This window comes from Culex quinquefasciatus, chromosome 2 (genome assembly GCF_015732765.1).
Source record: "Culex quinquefasciatus strain JHB chromosome 2, VPISU_Cqui_1.0_pri_paternal, whole genome shotgun sequence".
Classification (NCBI taxonomy): Eukaryota; Metazoa; Arthropoda; class Insecta; order Diptera; family Culicidae; genus Culex; species Culex quinquefasciatus.
Genome location: NC_051862.1, coordinates 86,226,489 through 86,247,109, shown reverse-complemented (window position 1 = coordinate 86,247,109; position 20,621 = coordinate 86,226,489). Strand labels below are relative to the sequence as shown.

The 20,621-nt window shown below is 39.5% G+C and overlaps 2 protein-coding genes across 4 annotated transcripts; one reads left to right on the top strand and one right to left on the bottom strand.

The window, feature by feature from the left end:
• The first annotated feature begins 2,596 nt into the window (after positions 1 to 2,596).
• Positions 2,597 to 9,470, top strand: LOC6037721 (enoyl-CoA hydratase domain-containing protein 3, mitochondrial). Of its 3 annotated transcripts, XR_005277920.1 has the most exons (4): positions 2,597 to 2,756; positions 2,814 to 3,630; positions 9,135 to 9,180; positions 9,236 to 9,470. XR_005277920.1 is itself a non-coding variant. In XM_038258534.1 (3 exons), the coding sequence occupies exons 1-2, from the start codon at positions 2,718 to 2,720 to the stop codon at positions 3,615 to 3,617; spliced, it is 843 nt and encodes a 280-aa protein (XP_038114462.1). In that variant the 5' UTR covers positions 2,597 to 2,717; the 3' UTR covers positions 3,618 to 3,630; positions 9,135 to 9,470. The 3 variants fall into 3 exon arrangements, 2 of the variants coding, with proteins under 2 accessions (XP_038114462.1, XP_038114461.1); XM_038258534.1 differs by having other exon boundaries at positions 9,135 to 9,470; XM_038258533.1 differs by lacking the exons at positions 9,135 to 9,180; positions 9,236 to 9,470 and having other exon boundaries at positions 2,814 to 3,699.
• On the bottom strand, positions 4,719 to 19,457 carry LOC6037723 (glutathione S-transferase). The gene is made up of 7 exons (XM_038250468.1): positions 19,306 to 19,457; positions 7,920 to 8,073; positions 6,899 to 7,066; positions 6,483 to 6,625; positions 6,252 to 6,417; positions 5,441 to 5,608; positions 4,719 to 5,373 (listed from the first exon to the last, which is right to left on the bottom strand). Exons 2-7 carry the CDS (start codon positions 8,050 to 8,052, stop codon positions 5,063 to 5,065), a joined length of 1,089 nt encoding a protein of 362 aa, XP_038106396.1. The 5' UTR covers positions 8,053 to 8,073; positions 19,306 to 19,457; the 3' UTR covers positions 4,719 to 5,062.
• Positions 19,458 to 20,621: the final 1,164 nt, after the last annotated feature.

The following is a 20,621-nucleotide window of genomic DNA, read 5'->3' as shown; positions in this document are numbered from 1 at the left end:
GCGAATCGACCGTTGACGTTTTGCGCAAATGTCATTTCGGGTGCAGGTGGCGGGGGTAGGTTGGAAATTACGCTACGTACACGGTTAATATGTGTTGACAATTTTTGGGTATTTTTTTAAATTTAACTTAATTTAATTAATTTCAAATTTAAATTTTTAAACTTTGTATTTTTAACCCCTTCTCGCCCAGAGCAAAATCGAGATTTTTACGTTTTTCACCATTGCTCATAACCGGATCGACCAAATTGGATGAAATTTTAACGGATGTAAGCTAACATTCTATATAAACTAATGCAGCTTGAACCAGGTTGAAAAATTGCATGGTTGCCGAGAAATTCAATTTTGAAGACAAAAATTAGTGGTGCTCTGGAGTAACCATGGGCGTTAGAGGGTTAAATATATGGTTTTCTCCTTTAAGGCTGGTATGCAGATCGGAAGGAAAGGGGTCAAGAAACAGCTTTACGAACAGCAGAATAATTTTCCCGAAAATTCCATATCCCCAAATGTCATTTACCTGAACCTCGACCTGAACGGCCATTTTATTGAACTGTCGTTTTCCTGAATTTACATATACCTGAATGGTTACCCGCAACTTCAATTTTCCCGAATACATCAAGCTAGATATATACTAAATTGTTTTTTATGTATATTTTTACAAAAGTATGACCTTAATATTAAATTCTCCTACGTGTGTTTATAAAATAACCGTACAAGGCCATTCATAAACCACGCGGACTCTTGCAGAGAGCGGGTATTGAGATCATCCCGATCATCCCCGATCCATTAAAGAGATTTTTTTTATATGGGCAATTATCAGCAAAGGAAAATTTTCCAAAACGGTATCCACGTGGTAAGGATTCTGGACTGTTTGGTTTGTTTGGTTGACCATTCTGTGCATTGTCCTCAACTTTGGTTGAATTTGGTTGCCGAGGTCCCGAGTTATAATTAGGGACCATCCATAAACTATGTGGAAACTTGGGGAGGGAGGGGGTTATGGCGATTGTCCGTTACAAAAGTTTTTTTAAGGACAATTGTCCAAGAGGGGGGGGGGGGGGGGATTTCCAAAATAGTGTCCACGTGGTTTTTGCATAGTCCCTTACAAATGTTTACGGTAGTCAAGATCTTACTTGTGTCAAACGTATTCTGATCTGGAATCCCATTGGCCAATTGTCGCCCTTACATCAATTTTTCGGGTTTGTCAAGTTAGCACGAAACAACATTTCGAATGTGGGGTTCTGTAAAGGTCAACAGGTGAGGCATTGTGAGCTGTAAAAAATGGCGTTCTTAACTCAATTTTTCAATAGATTTTTTCATTATAAATATGTACTCTGCTCAAGATGTACTAATTCCCTACATCAGTTCTTCATCGCTGGAGTCAGTTCTTTTTGAAAGGCAGTTGGAGTAACTAAATCTCAAAATCCGGAGTTCGAATTCTTTAACTTCGCAAACTTGGAAAATATTCAAAATTTAAGTGAAGCTGGAATAAAATGCTCGAACCCGGCGCGCGCGTTTCTGGGCAACGGGCATACCCGCCTGACCGGGTTCGGGGAAGTGGCGTTCGGGGAAATGGCCGTTCGGGGATATGGACATTCGGAAAAATGATTTTCAGGGATGTGGAAAATTGGGTACTAAAGCCCTATGTAATTTTTTATGTACAACGGTAAAAAACACGATTAAAAACCATTTCTGATCACTTTTTTTTCATTTTAACGCAAATTTTTTTTTTGTCAAGACAACATTTTTTCGATGGATCAACTATGGTCCCCTTGGAAAGAGCTGTCAAGTAGGAGCTTTTCTGTCAAGAAGGACCGCGGGGTTAATTTTTCAACATTGATTCAAAAATCCATTTTTAACTCTTTGTGGTCGTGCAATGGGTCATTGTACTCAGAAAAATAAGTTTTATCGCTGTAAACAATAATATCAGCAATCTAAGCTTCATTTTAGGACCCAATTAGGGGAAGTGGCCATTTGGGAAAATGGTTTTTAGGGGAAGTCGCCTTTCGGGGATGTGGCCATTTGGGGAAATGGATTGTTCGGGGAAATGATTTTCAGGTAAATGACATTTCGGGAAAGTGTCTTTTCGGAGATGTGGCATTCAAGGATATGTCTTTTCGGGAATGTGGATTTTGGGGAAATGCCATATATTCAAATCTGTTAATTGCTGGAGTTTTTTTTTTAAAAAAAGGTCCAATAAACCACATTTCCAGTTTTTTGCTTTTTGGGAGGCAAAAACTTAAAATTTGGTTTATTGGACCTTTTAAAAAAAACTCCAGATTTCTAGATTAAATTTTCAAATGGTCCTATCTGCATATGAAACCCATGACGGATAGGTTGTTTTCAAAATTTAATCTAGATTTCATAACAATCTATCGATGCCCGTGTGCTCTCTTGTACTATCTAGATAGGAATCCCAGCAAGCTTATGAGACACGTGCCAACCATTGAGGTACCAATTTACAACCTCTTCCCCCGTAACTCATTTACTCCAAAACCCATATCTGACTAAAACTTTTTTTAGAGTAACACTGGCTAGGCGTTTATTACAAAATAAGCGTGCAATTATTTTGAACAAGAATATCGACTCACAACTCTTTTTGAATGAGTTTTGTTTTGATAAACATCTTCGTTTATTTCCGTTACGTGTTCAGTTTGTTTCAAATCGGTTCGTTTAGGTTTAAGACTAAAATTAAAAAGATTTTAACTGTTAATTAACTAGTTATGATGTTATACCGCAACCTTTTGAGCTCCAGAAGGAAGGCAACTGCTTATGATTACATCACCAGAATCGAAATCTTATTATCGACTTGCTTCCAGGTCATTCCTTCGTTATCACCCGTTATTACTCGCAATTTGAGCAACTTTCAAGAGCGAGATGGCGTGGGCCACATCTTGCTGGACAACGAAAAAACTCGCAACTCCCTCTCGTTGGAGATGATGGACAGCATCCAGCAGAACATCCTCGCCCACCAGGACAATTCCGCGGTTCGATGCTTTGTCCTGTCCGCGAAGGGACACGTCTTCTCCGCTGGTCACAATCTGAAAGAGCTCACCCCCGAGAAGGGTTCGGAATTTCACCGGCAGGTTTTCGCCAAGTGTTCCGAACTTATCGGTGTCATTCTAAAGGCTCCGGTGCCGGTGATTGCCAGGGTTGACGGTTTGGCAGCTGCCGCAGGATGTCAGCTGGTGGCGTCCTGCGACATGGTCGTTTGCAGCGAAGAGAGTTCCTTTTCGACTCCGGGAGCGAGTTTCGGGATTTTCTGCTCGACGCCGGGAATTGCGGTGGCACGTGCGGTTCCTCGCTTGAAGGCATCCTACATGTTGTTTACCGGACTGCCAATCAACGCCCAGGAAGCACTGCAGGCCGGTTTGGTGAGCCGGGTTGTTCCTCGGGAGGAGTTGGATGCGGAGATTGAACGCATTTGTGGGGCCATCAAGTCCAAGAGTCGATCGGTGATTGCCCTGGGGAAGCGATTCTTCTACGAGCAACTCTCGATGGACATCGGAAGGGCGTATCGCGAGGGAGAGCAGGTGATGGCTAGCAATTTGGCGACTGCCGACGGGCAAGAGGGCATTCGGAGCTTTGTGGAAAAACGGAAGCCAACGTGGAAGCACCAGTAACGGATTGAACGGGGTGAGTCAAAGTTGAAATTTTTGCATTTATTATTGTTGATTTTGGAAAACATTTTTATTCGATTTTAAACTGAAGACTTATCGATTTTCCGAACCTCCTTGAGTGGTACCTGGTAAGATCAAAAGAAAGTATCAAAGCAATCTGTGGGAAATGGGTAACGTGTAGTAAGCAGTGAAAGAGTTGTCAAACGTGTGTGAGAGAGAAATAAATCAGTCTTGTAGTACGAAAAACGGAGGACCTCCCGGTTGCCGAACATGACGTGTTGGATGACTTGAGCTTAATCCAGACTTGACATAGCCGGCACGGAAGGGGACTTGTTGTGGTGGTGGATCTTCTTGGTAAACATTGGTCTTAAAGGTGTTATGAAGCGGGCGGGCTTCAACATGCGGACCGCGACTATCAACCGATCCAGCCAGTTCAACGGCTGTGCCGACGACATGGGCATTGTCGGCAGAACGTTCGAGGAGCGGGAAGCGTATAAGGTTGGATTGAAGGTGAAAGTTGCGAAGACGAAGTATCTGCTGCCAGGAGGCACTGAGTCCCTTAGGGCTCGCATAGTAACGATTGACGGGGACGAGTTCGAGGTCGTGGAGCAGTTTGTGTACCTCGGATCGTTGGTTACTTCGGACAACAACTGCAGCGGAAAAAATCGGAGGCGCATCATCAGCGGTAGTCGTGCCTAATATGGACTCCACAAGACCCCAAGGTCTCGTCACCTTTCCCGGCGTGCAAAGTGTACCATGTACGAAACGCTAATAAGACCGGTCGTTCGCTACGGGCACGAGACTTGGACGATGCTCGAGGAAGACCTGCAAGCGCTTGAAGTTTTCGAACGACGAGTGCTTAGGACGATCTTTGGCGGCCGAAAAAGAAAGAATGTCAGACGCGCTGGATGCGCGTCAACCGAACCAGACAATTAGCCCGGTGAGGTTGGTGTTTAATTCGGAGCCGGTTGGAACGCGGCGAAGGGGGCGCAACGTGCAAGGTGGTTGAACCAAGTGATGAACTACCAGAATCCTTATGGGTTGGACTTTAGTTTCATAATAATACAGAAATTTCTCAATAGGCAAAACATAACACAAGAGAGCTGGACTTGTTGTACTTGTTTATTATTCGCTCGAACCATTGATCTTCCGACGATCACACGCTCGACCTCAACTTAAAATATTTTCTATACACATTTTAAACGCTACGCTACAGTTTGTTTGTTTGAATTACATGCTAGATTGTTGACCATTTGTTATTTTCTTTACACGTGGAGATGTACACATTGTCAATTATGAGAAATACAATTTTTAAAAGATGCCACCAATTTGGTTGGTTGGTTCCGGTTACGATCCTACGCGCAACTTACCCTAGTTTTGTGAAAGTATTGTTTCAGAGATGTGGACAGAGAGTTTATAGTTTGCAGTGATAGGGCGAGAGACTGTGCTTAGACCTCGGTGATGGGTCTCTTGGCGATGTACGCCTTGATGTTGTCGTTCTCGAGCACCTTGTTGACGCACTCCTGCAGGTTCGGGAAGTTCTCGAGCAGATTGATCTTGGTCAGGTAGTTGAGGTAGTCGACAATACCGGCAAAGTACACGTCGGCCCAGGTCGTCTTGCCCAGCACCAGGTGGCCACTGTTCTCCTTCGCGATCACGTTCAGCTTCGTCAGGTAGAACGGGATCACCTCGTTGTTCAGGGTGATCATCTTCTTCTCCTTGACGCTGTCGTCCGGCTCGTAGGCAACGATGGCAATCTCTGGATGTGTTTGGATGTTAGACGGTTTGTTTTATCTGATTTTTGCAAAGAAGGAGAGTGCACTTACTCAGACGGAAGTCGTTGATGGTATCAACAATCGCATCGATCTGCAGCTCTTCCAGCGGATTGGCGCCGGCCAGGCCGACCTGCTTGGCGACGTAGCGGCACATGGCCAGCGACTGGTGCACGCGCTTGCCGTCGACCTCCAGCACCGGCATTTGGCCCATCGGCATCGCTGAAATTGTCACATGACACGGAAACGGAAAGGGAAGGCAGAAAAAAAAGAGGAAATGGTTGTTAAATTTTAATACGAGCTGGATTTGCGCGCAAAAAATCAGCGAGGTTCAGAAAAATATGACGGTTGGGTGATTTTGTACGTGTGTATTCAGAGGTGATAAGCAGCTTCATCATTTGCTTAGATGGTTTGGGTTTTGACTTACTTTCACTCTTCTTCTTCGATTGGGAGAGCTACAGGTTTCTGGGTTTGCCGTTATCAGCAAGATTTACACGCAAAACAACACACAAAAACCAACCAGATACATTATCTTGGCGACTCTGCAGCAAGGAAAACATTGTCTTTTTTTTTGCTGATGTTTGCCAGATAAAATGTGATGTTACAGTTTATTGAACCATATTTGTTGGTTATTTATTACTGTCGTATCTTATAACAAAAAAAAGTTGTGTAATGCTTCTTCATTCAAACAACTAAAAGCAGTTAATGTGTTTTATGTGAGTTAGTAAAAAAAAAAAGAGTTCAACGCGTTGTGTAATGCTTTGAACTGAACTGCGTGAGCAATGTGCTCTCCTTTCTTCTGGCGTAGGTATTGTTCTTGTAGAATGTTGTTCTGTTTGTCGTTGTCGTCGGTTGTCGTTGCTTTAGATATCGGTTTGCGGTCGCTTGGCGATCCAGGCCGCGATCGAGTCGATGCTGGTCACGTTGTCGACCAGACGCTGCAGGTTCGGGTGGTTCGCGACCAGGTCGGACTTGGTCATGTAGTTGAGGTAGTCCAGGATGCCCACAAAGTACAGATCGGCCCAGGTTAGCTGCAAAACGAAGACGGTTAGTTTGTACAGGGAAGTTCGCCCAGGGTTCCGGTGGGAAGAAGTACTTTGCCGTTGGCCAGGTGGCCGTTGTTGTCACGGGCGATATCGTCCAGCTTTTCCAGATAGAACGGAATGACCTCGTTGTTGAGGGTGACCAGCTTCTTCTCCTTGACGTCATCGTCGGGTTCGTACGAGACGACCGCGATCTCTACAATGGTAGGCGAGGGGGGAAGGATTGGTTTTTACAAGGTTTGGACGGGGAGAGAAGATTGGGCGGGCGGGGAACGTCGAGCTTTTTCATAGATCTTAATGTATTTTTTCTGTTGTTCATTAGGCATATTTCAAACGTACTAATTGCAGTATATTGGAAGTTTTTAAACTGTTCATAGTTCAGAATTGAGTTAAACATTTTAACTAAATTAGAAGTCGACGATCCACCGACGCGCCCTCTCTTTTTCTTGTGTGTCTCTCTCTCGCTTACTCAGGCGGAAGTCGTTGACGGTGTCGACGACGGTGTCGATCATGAGATTTTCCCAATCGTCGGCCCCGGCCAGGCCGACCTGTTTGGCCAGGTAGCGCGACATGGCCACCGACTGGTGCACCTTTTTGCCGTCCACCGACAGTATCGGCATCTGTCCCATCGGCATCGCTGCGAGAGGAGGGGAGGGCGAAAAGAGAAGAAAAGAGAAAAGCAAATTGTTTGTTTGGATTATGGTTTGGAATGTCTGGGCCGCCGGGGACCGTTTTCGTGGGACCCCGGTGGCCACCGGAAGCTGTGCCCAACCGAAGAAGGAAAGGAAGGAAGGAAGCGATGATGAAGCTTTGCTTTGCTCTCAGTGATTAGATATGTGTGTGTGTGTTTAGGTGCGTTGATGAAGTGATGGATATAATTTAGATTTGATTAAATCCAGCATATATTAAAATTGACGATTTTTTACATAATATATACATTTCTTTTTAACAGTTTTCCTTGCTGCATATTGTGATAAGATTCAATAAACTATTTTATTTGTAAGGCAAACAAAATTTTCACTGCAAACAACATGAACTAAATTAGAACTACTTGAATGACGATAAGCTTCATTAGAAGGGTTGTATTATATCCGGTAACTACAAACGATCATGCAAATGCAATGTGACAAAATTAGATAGCGCGCGAGATTGACTTGGCTCTGACAAACTGAGCCAGTCAACGATCTATTGCATCAGGTGATTTGAAGACAAACAATTGAATAGGCTATTTAATCATCCCTCAAACACAGTTATGCAAGCAACAGTGAAGTAATCGATTTGAAGAACATTGTTATCTCAGTTTGAGTCAAGAGAATGAAACAGCAAAACTGAGAACAAAAGACACACACAGATAAAATGACAATGATATTAAAATAATAAAATGCAAAAAAAAGTTAAGTAAAATTATGAGCAAACAAACAAAACTGCAAACGAAAAAGCCACGAACAAGCAAACTTTCGTGAAACCCTGTTCTGCCAAGCGGTACTCACTCGGCTTCAGCGCTGGCCATTCCTCGCGGGTGATTCTGATGTCATCGAAGGGCAGGTTGCCGTAGGACAGCAGGAAACGCAGCGGCTCGCCGAGGGCCTTCACGTTGAAGTAGTACACCTTGTAGTCCGGCATGGTTCGAGAGGGCTGGATGCGCTGGAATGTTTAGGAATTTTACGGTTGAAAATTAAGATGCTTATTTTATGATTGTTTACATTGGCATTGCATTAATTTAATTTAATCCCTGGAAATGTACAGAAGAGTGGGAAGGGTTTTAAAAAACTATGTTCCAATTATTCGAAATGTTTACTAAACATCCTCCATGTAGGATCAATTAAAAATGCATTTTTTTATGCATGAAATATCGTCAAAATATTTTGACAAAGAACTTTGTCCTAAGGGCACTGTCTACGGGTGTCAATCCAAAATTTCGCGAAGCGAAAGTGTAACGATTTTCTGTCGTTTTTCAAATGCTCATATCTTCCCCCCCATTCAAACAATCTTTATGTTTTACCCACCAAACGAAAGGGGAAGTCTTAAAGTACAAGTTGACTACCTCACAAAGTTGATAAAACTTTGTTAAAGTATTCAAAAGTTAAGATGAAAATAAAAAATGAATGCAGGAAAAATCCCGGCTGCTGATTGGCTGAGAGCACTTCACAAATTTTGCCTTGCCTTCTGCTTTCGTGGAACTGTCACGCGAGAATGTTGCACCACTGTTGCCACATTTCATGCAAACTATTTAAGCTAGCACTTAGCCTCAGAAAATTTCAGTGCCTTCCGTGGTTTCATCAAAGACGGATCCACGGTGGTAATTTTATTGCTCACACACACACACGCACACATTGAAAGACACAGTTTGTGCACTACATTGGGAGGAATTCTGTTCTACACGCACAAAAATTGTGTAAGTTTGAATGAACAAAACAGTTTATTAAAAACAACTATCACGGTTTGTAGACACCACAAACACATTTTATAATTTCAATAATCAACGTTTTTCGGTTTGACCAACATTTTGCTGTCTGGACAAACATGTTTGTTGTCTGAACATAAACCCCTTTTAACGTGTAAGAAAAATAAACAGTGTATGTTTTCACTTCAACTTCAACAACAAGATGGCCGAAGTGAAAAATGTCGAATTCTGGGGATGTTTGCGAAATAGCAAAGTATGTATTTTATTTGATATTTAATTTATAAACAAATTGTTGTTCCAGTGATATACAACTAGGCTGGTGGAATCCTGTGGAAACTAGGTAAAAGGTATGTAATTTAATTATTACGAGGAATTTGATATTTTCAGAAGTTCCTTTTTCAGAAAACATGGTGCAACTCCAGCAGCTGATTTTCCTATTCAGCGTCCCGCGAAAATGACTATCAAATAAGCGTGGCCGGAACTCTCCATAATGTGTTGTAATTTTGAGTGAAAAAAGTTAAATAAACCTCATCGAAAAACCTAGCTTTTGTTTACCTATATTAGGAAGACAAAGAAGAAGAAGAAAAGCCTCCCCAGATTTTTTTTATTCTAATAAAAATGATCTTTGAATCAACAATCATGTTTGTTAAATCATCCCAAATGATTATTATATTTACAAACATGCTGGGCCGTGGCAATGACAAACATGTTTGTTGAAACCACAAACATGTTAGTTTGAATTTGGCAAACATGTTTACTGGCCTCGAGATGACAATCGTGTTTAGTAGCTGTGCCCAACATTTTGCCACGTTCACAATCAGATTTTTCTGCGTGTAATGAAGATTGTTAGGACGGTCAACGGACAACCAGAATGATTTGGAGTAATGGGGATGGGACCAATCTGGTAGGATATTGGCCACACCCGGAGTGGCCAGTGCCCTGGGGAAGGTTCTACCGGGGGACATTAATCGAACCATACGACTTGGGGCAATATGGGTATCAAAATTCATGGTTTTTGAAACTGGTAATGCAAATGGCCATTTTAACCGGATTGACCACACCCGGAGTGGCCAGTGCCCTCGGTAAGGTTCTACGGGGGGGACGTTAATCGAACCATACGACTTGGGGCAATATTGGTATCAAAATTCATGGTTTTTGAAACTGTTATTGAAAATGGCCATTTTAACCGGATTTACCACACCCGGAGCGGCCAGTGCCCTCGGGAAGGTTCTACCGGACCGGATTGGCCACACCCGGAGTGGCCAATGCCCTCGGGAAAGTTCTACCGGGGGGACATCAATCGAACCATACGACTTGGGGCAATATGGGTATCAAAATTCATGGTTTTTGAAACTTGTAATTAAAATGACCATTTTGACCGGATTGGCCACAACCGGAGTGGCCATTGCCTTGGAGGAAGGTCCTACCGGGGGGACATTTACCGAACTATACGACTAGGGGTAATATGGGTGTGCTGATTGATACCCATATTGCATCTAGTCGCATGGTTCGATTAATGCCCCCCCGGTAGAACCTTACGCAGGGCACTGGCCACTCCGGGTGTGAAAAATCCGGTCTAAATTGCCATTTTCATTTCCAGTTTCAAAAACCATGAATTTTGATACCAAATCATGGTAAAACCCAGTAGAACTTCCTCCGGGTGTGGCCAATATCCTACCAGATTGGTCCCAACCCCATTGCCTAAATCATTCTGGTTTCGGGTGACCGTCAACAATCTTTATAAGAACAGAATTCCTCCCAAGTTGGTGCACAACCTGTGTCTATCAATGTGTGGATGTGTGTGTATGAGCAATAAAATTACCACCGTGGATCCGTCTTTGACGAAACCTCGTAAGGTACTGAAATTTTCTGAGGCTAAGTGCTAGCTTAAATAGTTTGCATGAAATGTGGCAACATGGTGCAAATTTTTCTTTTTCTCTTGCTGTCGTGGAACTTTCACGCGAGAATGTTGCACCATGGTTGCCACATTTCATGCGAACTATTTAAGCTAACAGATAGCCTCAGAAAATTTCAGTACCTTACGAGGTTTCGTCAGAGACGGATCCACGGTGGTAATTTTATTGCTCAGACACACACATCCACACATTGATAGACACAGGTTGTGCACCAACTTGGGAGGAATTCTGTTCTTATAAAGATTGTTGGACGGTCACCCGAAAACCAGAATGATTTAGGGCAATGGGGTTGGGACCAATCTGGTAGGATATTGGCCACACCCGGAGTGGCCAGTGCTCTGGGGAAGGTTCTACCGGGGACTTTTATCGAACCATGCGACTTGGGGCAATATGGGTATCAAAATTCATGGTTTTGATACTGGTAATGAAAATGGCCATTTTGGCAGGATTGGCCACACCCGGAGTGGCCAATGCCCTGAGGGAAGGTTCTACCGGGGACTTTTATCGAACCATGCGGCTTGGGGCAATATGGGTATCAAAATTCATGGTTTTTGATACTGGTAATGAAAATGGCCATTTTGACAGGATTGGCCACAACCTGGAGTGGCCGGTGCCCTCAGGGAGGTTCTCCCGGGAGGACATTTATCGAACCATGCGACTTGGGGCAATATGGGTATCAAAATTCATGGTTTTTGATACTAGTAATGAAAATGGTCATTTTGGCAGGATTGGCCACACCCGGAGTGGCCAATGCCCTGAGGGAAGGTTCTACCGGGGACTTTCATCGAACCATGCGGCTTGGGGCAATATGGGTATCAAAATACATGGTTTTTGATACTGGTAATGAAAATGGCCATTTTGACAGGATTGGCCACAACCTGGAGTGGCCGGTGCCCTCAGGGAGGTTCTCCCGGGAGGACATTTATCGAACCATTCGACTTGGGGCAATATGGGTATCAAAATTCATGGTTTTTGATACTGGTAATGAAAATGGCCATTTTGACAGGATTGGCCACAAACTGGAGTGGCCATTGCCCTGAGGGAAGGTTCTACCGGGGACATTCATCAAACCATGCGACTTGGGGCAATATCGTTTTTGAGACTGGACATGAAATTTGCCATTTCGATAGTGGTTGTAAGGTCCATGGTTTCCGGATGCCGTTTTTCTGGGGGATAGACATTTTCTGAACCATACTTGTTTTGGCAATAGTTTCGTTTTCTGGCAATTTATTTTCACAGAAATGTCAATGATTGAAGACATTAAATTAGTATTAATTATTAAGGATTAAATAAATTGGCAAAGAATTAAAAAAATATAAATAACAATAGAATGATTTTTTAGAGTTTTGTACAAAGTTCTTTGTCTTATTGGTCATGTAGAACATAACCACCTGCACCTTTTTTTTTAACAATTTTGGATAACAGCGTTCGAAAAGACTTGAATTTTCTATTTTTTAATCGCTGAAATTCCCTTAGGCCGATGCAAATATTTAAAAAAGTTTTTGTCCCTCGGCCCTGGCCGAGGTCAAGGGGGGGCAAAAAAATAAAAAAATATTAAAATTTAAATAACAAGCCATAGTCTTCACATTTAAATGAAAAAAGTGTTTTAAAATGCATTTTACACTAGTTCAGTTGTTTTGCAATCATTAGTTTTCAAAAAATCTAAGATCTGACAAAAACAAAAATTGTATCGAAAAAAAAAGATTTTGCATCGAAAATTTTCAAAAAATCTTAAGATTTTTTAATAAACCCAAACATGTTAAAAATGGTTTTAAACGCAGAAGAATGTATTTTAATTTGATTTCAGTTGGTTGCACTTGAATTTTCATTGAAATTTTGAAGTTTATTGTTAAAATATTTTTTTGCCCCTGATTTTTCGGGCCAATTTTGAAGGGGGTGACAAAAACTTTAAAAAATATTTGTACCAGCCTTATTGTTTATTCATAAATTTGAGTTTTTCAAAGATTTCCTTCATGTTTCAAAAGATTTCCCCTCCACTGCTAAATATTTGCATTTTTTTTATTTGCGTAAAACTATTCTTGTTTATGTTTATCTTCTTTCATTTTTAGTATCGTTTCATGCAAATATACCTAAAATTGACTGTTATCACCTATTTTCCTAGTCGCTTTCTTGAGCTTTTAATTTCTCGCTTGAAAATTAGTTCAGGGCATTTCAGCAAGTCCAACCGTAAACCGGGCTGGCATCAATAGGATTGCAATTTTCTTTTCTTTTTTTTCAAATGTCAAGGCAAGTGTCAACCCAGTCAAATCAATCCGAATTCCGAAACGGAATCTAATTAGAATCGTATACAAATTCCGTTTCAAACGCAACAACCGGTTCGAACACGGAACCGGTTGTTGCGTTTGAAACGGAATTTGTATACGATTCTAATTAGATTCCGTTTCAGAATTCGGATTGATTTGACTGGGAATGTTAGCAATTCTCTACGAAATCGGCCGATTTCGACCATTTTTATTTTTGTTTTTTTTATTTGGCTCAATCTTTGTAGGGGCCTTTCCTATCACCAAAGAAGCAATATTGTTTCATTGGTTCACCCATACAAATCTCCATACAATTTTGGCAGCGGTTCATACAAAAATAAAATAAATAAATAAATGTTCATACAAAAATGGTACGTAAACATTCGAAAATCTGTAACTTTTCAAGAAATTTTTTGATTGATTTGGTGTCTTCGGCAAAGTTGTAGGTATTGATGAGGACTATTCATAAATAATAGGTACACGAAAAAAATAATGATTTTTTAAATAACTTTTTTTTCGCAAAAATAAATTTTCCAAAATCCGTATTTTTATTTTTTTTTTTTAATATGTTTCAGAAGACAAAGTTCCGCATCTTTTAAGCCATTCAGAAGTATTGACCAGAATTTTGCCGAGCTTTATTTTTTTTAAATGTGATTTTTTGTAAAAATAAAACTACATGCAGAAAAAAGTTTTGTAGAATCAGCCTGTACGAGGTTTGGATCAACAAAATTTTTGTTGAATATAATCAACGCTGATTTTGCGTTGAAACAAACCTTGATTTTCTCGATTCCACAAAAGTCTTTTGTTGTTTTGAAAAAGCTGCTTTGACGTTTAGCGTTGATTCAACAAAAATTATGATTTTCAAATCAACAAAACGTTTTGTTGATTCAAGTATGCCTTATTTTTCTGCGTGTACTTAAAATTTTTTGACATCATTTTTTAATGTAAAATCGAATTTGCAATTGAAAAGTACTCTACATTTTTTAATTAAATGCACAGTTTTCAAAATATAGCCATTCACAGTTAAATTTTCTGGAGCAACATTTGAAAGGGGCGGTACGACATTGCGCTTGTCCTCTATAGATACTTTTTGTCAAGGCCTTTCTTGGCAAAGTTAACTTTTTGGTCGTACAAAGTATAATTCGTGCTTGCCATTTCATTAGGGCACATCACTTTTTTAACCAAGAGTGTGTCCCTTTCACACCTTATGTAAACTTCATTTGAGTGAAAGGGATACACTTAGAGGGTGACAATTCTCGAGATTTTCAATTTCCCGGGAATCGAGAGTTGAACTTGGCAATTTCCCGGGAATTCCCGGGACCCGGGAGTTCTTTTTTACTACGCCAACAGTGTTAAATATTTAAAATGAAAAGTAGTAAATTTGTTTCTTTTAAATGAATTCAGTTACTGTTAATTCATACTAATTCTATGAAACGTTAATTTAAGCAGGGCAGCGAATGACCGCGCAGGTTAAAGCTGCCGAAAAATAAATCAACAAACAAACAACAGTTAATTTAAGCAGCCTCATTGTTTTGAGGAACTATATAAAACTTTTGTTTTTTGTCTGAATCTGCAAAAACAAAATCGTTTCTTGAGTTTTTAAGACTCAACATTGTAGTTTAAAATATTTACCGTAAACTGGGGTGACTTTGATAGCCCGGGGTGACATTGATAGAAATTTGATTTGGCCACTATTTTTCATACATCCAATGTAACAGTCACATTTATGCATATATGTTCGATAATAAGCTTTCCCTTGATGCTTACATACTCAAAATTCTCAAAAATGTTTAAATATTAATTTGAAGGGCATTTGAAAAATCTATCAAAGTCACCCCGGGCTTTCAAAGTCAACCCAGTTTACGGTACGAATCTTAATTCGCACTGAGTGATTTATCAAAAGTTTCACAAACTTGTTATTAGATTTTTTTGTAAAAAAATAACTAATGTAGCTTATATATAATTTCCCATTATAGAGAATTTTGCAATATGATAAACAACGACTCAAAACAACAAATTAAATGATTTTTTTTGTAATTTTTAAGTTCAACATTAAATATGAAAAAAAACAAAAAGTTAGTAGAAATACGGATATTTCGCCGGTAAATCTGTAGTTGACCAGTGATAACCATAACGGTGAAGCATCTTCGTGACGAACAGGAAGTGGCCATTGCGGAAAATAACGGCGGATAAACAGCACCTCTACATTGCCATCGGTTCAAACATCCTGTGGTTCCAGTCCCGATGTCCCAGATTATCAGCCAGGATCGGTAGCATTCATCTCGAGGCCCCTCAAGATTTAACCGGCAACCAGGAGGTTGTTTGCTGTTTTGATGTACCAGTTCCGGTTCCGATAGTCCAGCAAATCAAGGCCAGAAGTCCCTGATGATTCAAGTCAGATTCAAGACCGATGATGCCGGAGTTGAAGCTTACCGATTTGGTGAGATCTTTCCTATATAAATAGCAAAATATACTTTCATTCACTCTAACATTCATACAATCCATTTAAGACCAACCACGCCAATTTTACTAAATACGCGGTAGGGTGTTCCCTTGGTCGTTCGCTGTGAGTTGTGGATTGCCTGCTTCTCTAATGAAGGTTCGACTGGGGGGGCATGCTTATTAATTTCTCGTCGCTCCATACCCTCAGTGACGTGATGGGAACAAGGGCGTCTATGCGAAGTGTCCCTACACCCGCTACAAATTTCCGGCGCTTGGGGAGGGAAAAGGGAAGCCATTTTGTTATATGCGCCGGTATTTGTAGCACTAAAATTCGTGCAAAAAAACTTATGCACGTGGGTGTACAGATTACGGAGTAAAAGATGATCGAATTGTTCACCTAGCGCTCACATGTGTTCCAGGACCAAGTTGCCTGCGGGTATGGGGATCATACATACATACATACATACATTTTAAGTTCAACATTAAATATTCATTGAAGAAATATTTACAGTTATCAGGAAAACCCAAATGTTCACAAAAAACTAGATTTGATTGCTCTACTCAAAAGAAGATATGGAAATTGAACTTAACTTGAAAAAGCTTTTCCCATTTACAAATAATTAGAAAAAATAATATTTGGAAATAAAACACTTGATTTCATATCTGGAGTGTGACTGCTAAATAATTTTTAAGGTAAATTCTGGGGTCCACCTTTTTTTTGGCTTCTCTAAATTATAGTTATTGGAATTTTTGACAAGTTAAAATTTACACTTTCTGAATAAGAAGATTAGAGAAACATTGGTTTATTCGAACTTGAACATCGAACATTAGACATTAGATTTTTTTTCCCGGGAATTATCGCTCGTCACCCTCTAGATACACCATTGTTTACAAAAGTTATGTGCCCTTTTGAAATGTTAGCCTTCAATTGTGCTAATAAAAATAAGCTTGTATCGTGATGAACAACAATTTCAGTAAATTAAGTTTAATTTTAGGATCCAATTACACTCACAAATTTGTATGGGCATACAAAAAATCAAATCAAATTATTCGCTCTACAGCTTTGCCTTGGCGTTCTCGATTGCGAGATTCCTACTCGAAACTAAGTGTCCGAAGGCTTGATTGTTGAGGCAATTGCAAACCTCTTTTTACACCTTAGCTTCCATCCACCCCGGGTTTCGAACTGACGACCTTTGGATTGTGAGTCCAACTGCCTACCAGCGAATCCACCGAGGCAGGACCCAGGGAGACGACTCCTACACCTGGACTGAGCTAACGACCTAACACCTCTAGGTTAGACCGGGGCCAACATTTACTTCCCTGTCCGACGGAAGGCGTGATCAGACAAATCTCGTCTCAAAATTTGCCACCGGGACCTTCTGGGATCGAACCCAGGCCGACTGGGTGAGAGGCAACCACGCTTACCCCTACACCACGGTCCCGGCTTGTACGGGCATACCTCGTTACTAAATTGACTACCCTTTTGGTGTTATTATTGTGGGGTAACTTGGATACATTTTGAAAATGTTTTAATAACTTGATTTTGTGAGAATAATTTTTATCTTTGAGCTTGTTTTTTTTAAGTAGGAAAACGGCTTGTTTTTCCCTCGGGCGCTTAATAACGTCATGCATCGAACTCCCGGACGCTTCGAAACTAGAGCTGAGACTTCGGATATCCGGATAACTTGCATCATTGATACTTCTATCAGAAAATAAACTAACTCATACATGCCAGCTTTGTCTCACGACTGTGGGGCGACATTAACACTGGAACGCCCAACGCATGTCCAACTTACACGGACGCCCAAGCCTCATAAAAAAAGTGGAACGGTAACTTCAACTCGCTGGTTCTCGGGCATTACTCAACCATTCGGAAAAATTATTGTTTCCAGTGATTAGTAAGAATGTCTAGATGATCCTAAAATTTTGCCGAACTTGATTTGAACAAATCGACGCCAACATTTCAAAAAGCATCATGTACAAACCATGCGTTTTGAGAAAAACGCATTAGAATGTTGAGCATCCATTTTCAATTCCCATTTTAATATAGAAGCAAAATAAGATGTTCTAATGATAACAAACGATGGAAAACGTTGCTTTTATTGATACTTGATTATCCAAATTCAATAAAACATTAGTTCCGTAATTTTATTTGAGAAAAACAAACATAACTTCTTTTGAAATCACCAACGTCTATATCACCCTGCTGTCATTGAGGGGAGCGGTTTGTTATGATTCGTTTTTCTTCGCCGAATGTACATGGCGCTTTGTTCATGTTGCTTTTTTTTCGTCACGAGGTTCATGTAGTCTTTTGTTCGACAGATTGACAGGGCTATATATACAGGGACTGCTGATGGCAGAGATTTTGTTTATGTTACTTTATTTAAAATCATGATTTAACAGACTTTACTGAAGTAACTTTTGCTCATTTTTGGTGGAGAGGTAGCTTATTAGGAGTACTTTCAGAATATGCAATAACCCAGAAAGTGTCAAAATGTACATGATGCCTTTTGAAATGTTACCGTCGAAATTTGTAATTTCTGCGACCGAAAACATCCCGGTTCCTCAAATATTTTTATCCAAATAAATTTCAGTTCTGATATGATTTTCGTACATCGCGCTTGTGTTCGATTAGATTAGATTAGATTAGATATGATTTTCGTACATCTTTTTCAATTTGGTTTGATTTAAAAGATGATATCCGATTTTTTATAGAAAAACATTTAAATTCTCCTGATATCCAGAGTCCCAGCTCTGTTCAAAGTCCGGACACCTCATCTTGTTTTATCAATTATTTGATTTGAATGCCATTCACTAAAATTTTGGTCCAAATTTGATTCATAAGCAAAAACTTGTGTCCGGAATCCGAATCAGCTTTTATCAGTTTCAGGGATTCGAAGCACAAATCAATTTAATTTCAAAATTCTTATGACATGCATTCTCGTAAAAATTATTGCTTTTACTACATCCTGATGATATTTATACATTTCCAACTTTTTACATGATTTTTTGTCATCCATTAAAAAATGATATGCTACTAAGTGTCCGAATTTCGAATTATGTCAGCTTCTAACAGCATCTTTTCAAAGACATTTTAAAAATATTATTTTGTGATAAATTAACTATTTTAGAAACTTGACAATATGTTTCAATGTGTGAAAAATAAAAAAAAAATATTTCTGAACTAAAAATCTGTATTGTAAACTTGTTTCACCAATGTTTGCAATGTTACTAAAGTGCTTGCTTCAATGCTATTCACAGTTTTACAATTATTCTTCATGATTTGCAACCAATTAACATTAAAGAAGACTCAAAAAACTGTATTTAGGTGTACCACTTCTTATAAATACGCAGCTGTTGATAAAAATTAGCAAGTCAGAAGTGATGATTGATTGATTGAATTGATAACAGCAGATCACGTATTTGCATGAATTCAATAGAATTTCATTAAATTTTCACTACAATTCAAAACAGTGACACACCTATTTTAAAAAACATGATTCTTATGTCACTATAATCCATTCCATTTGAATTTTCACTACATTTGCACTTATTTGCTAAGTGTAACTGTAACTGTTCATGATGATAATCCATATTTTTCCGATAAACTCGCATATGTTTGTTGGACACTTCAGGCGAATTGCAAGCGTTCTCCATGTAGGTATGATTATATTTATCAATTATTCACTTGAACTCAATTACTTAGAAGTCCCCTTCATTCATTATGTAATCCATTTGAGTTCTTCCACTACAATCACTAAAAAGTCCTCGCTTTTGTGTGGGTTTCACCACAATCACAATCACAAATTGATTCAATTTCACGATGCACTGCTGAAACTGCTGCACCACCTACCTGTTGATATCTTCCAACTGGTGCTAGGGATTTGGTCAGACTAAAACACCGCTGCTAACTTGGCTTTATTTATATATGGTGTGTGAGAGAGAGGCCGGCCTATCGCGGGGCGTCGTGCCGGTCAGAATCGCTTATCATCGGACTGCAACGACGACGATGAATCGGGAGAGTGATAGGCCGTGCTCTCCGAGGGAGAACCGAAGGTGATAACGTTTCGGCTTTTCGGAGCTATTGATTAGGCATAAATTGATCGATTTATTGTTTGAATTGGCTAGAATTTTTCAAATGTTTTTGAAATATTATCATAAAAAGGGATTATTTTTGACAAATAATATAATATTAATAATATTTAAATTTAATAATCATAATAAATCTCTTGAATTGGGGAAACGAATCGTCAGTAAATAAAAATTCTAAGTAATGCTAAATTTATAAATGATATTTAATCTTTTTAAAATCTTTAGTCTCAAAATTTAAAATTTATAAATAGCTAAAAAAAATCTATTTTATCGAAAATACAAAAATTAACGCTGTAGAATAAATTCTGAATAGTCCATATAGATAGATTGGACTAACGGTTTTCGGATTATGGTTGTATTGACCATTGTTGCGAATCGAGGAACTACGGATCTTTTGACGTAAATGGTCATTTCTTTTTCATATCGCGATTTCTATCCTATTTGTATATCAGTTCATAATTTTTTATTGTTTTTGATAGAAATAGTACTACAACAGTTAAAGGAATGTTTAGTTTGAAGTTTAGAGGCTTTTAGATTAAAGTTTAGATTTTCAATCCAAAGTAGTTAGCAAATGAATATTTGGACTTAAATGAATAATTGAATAAGTTGGAATTATGAATAACACACAACTGTGCATTTATTTTAGAGTCAGATCCATACAGCGTCAGTGTTTATTTGGTCGAAGTGTACTAATTCATTGGCAGATCTGATTGTAGTTGTAATGTACGACAAGACTACTGACGGACGGGACAGGAACGAGGGCCCAGTTCAGAGGTTCAACATCAACGATGTGCGGCTAGATCACTCTAAAAAAAAGTCAATATAATTAGATTGTACATCTTTTTCAATGATATAAATTTGTTTTAGTTATACAGTCCAGACTCGATTACCCGAAGGTCTCAAAATTCACTTCGGATAATCGAATCACATTTTTTTTGCGTTGTCTTATTTTTGATTGTCGAGTATGACCCATAAACTACTCTAAAATGATTTAGAATTTTTAAATCCAAGATGGCGGCCAAAATGGCGGTGATGACATATTGAAAAAATGCATTTTTTTCATTTAAAAAAAAATCA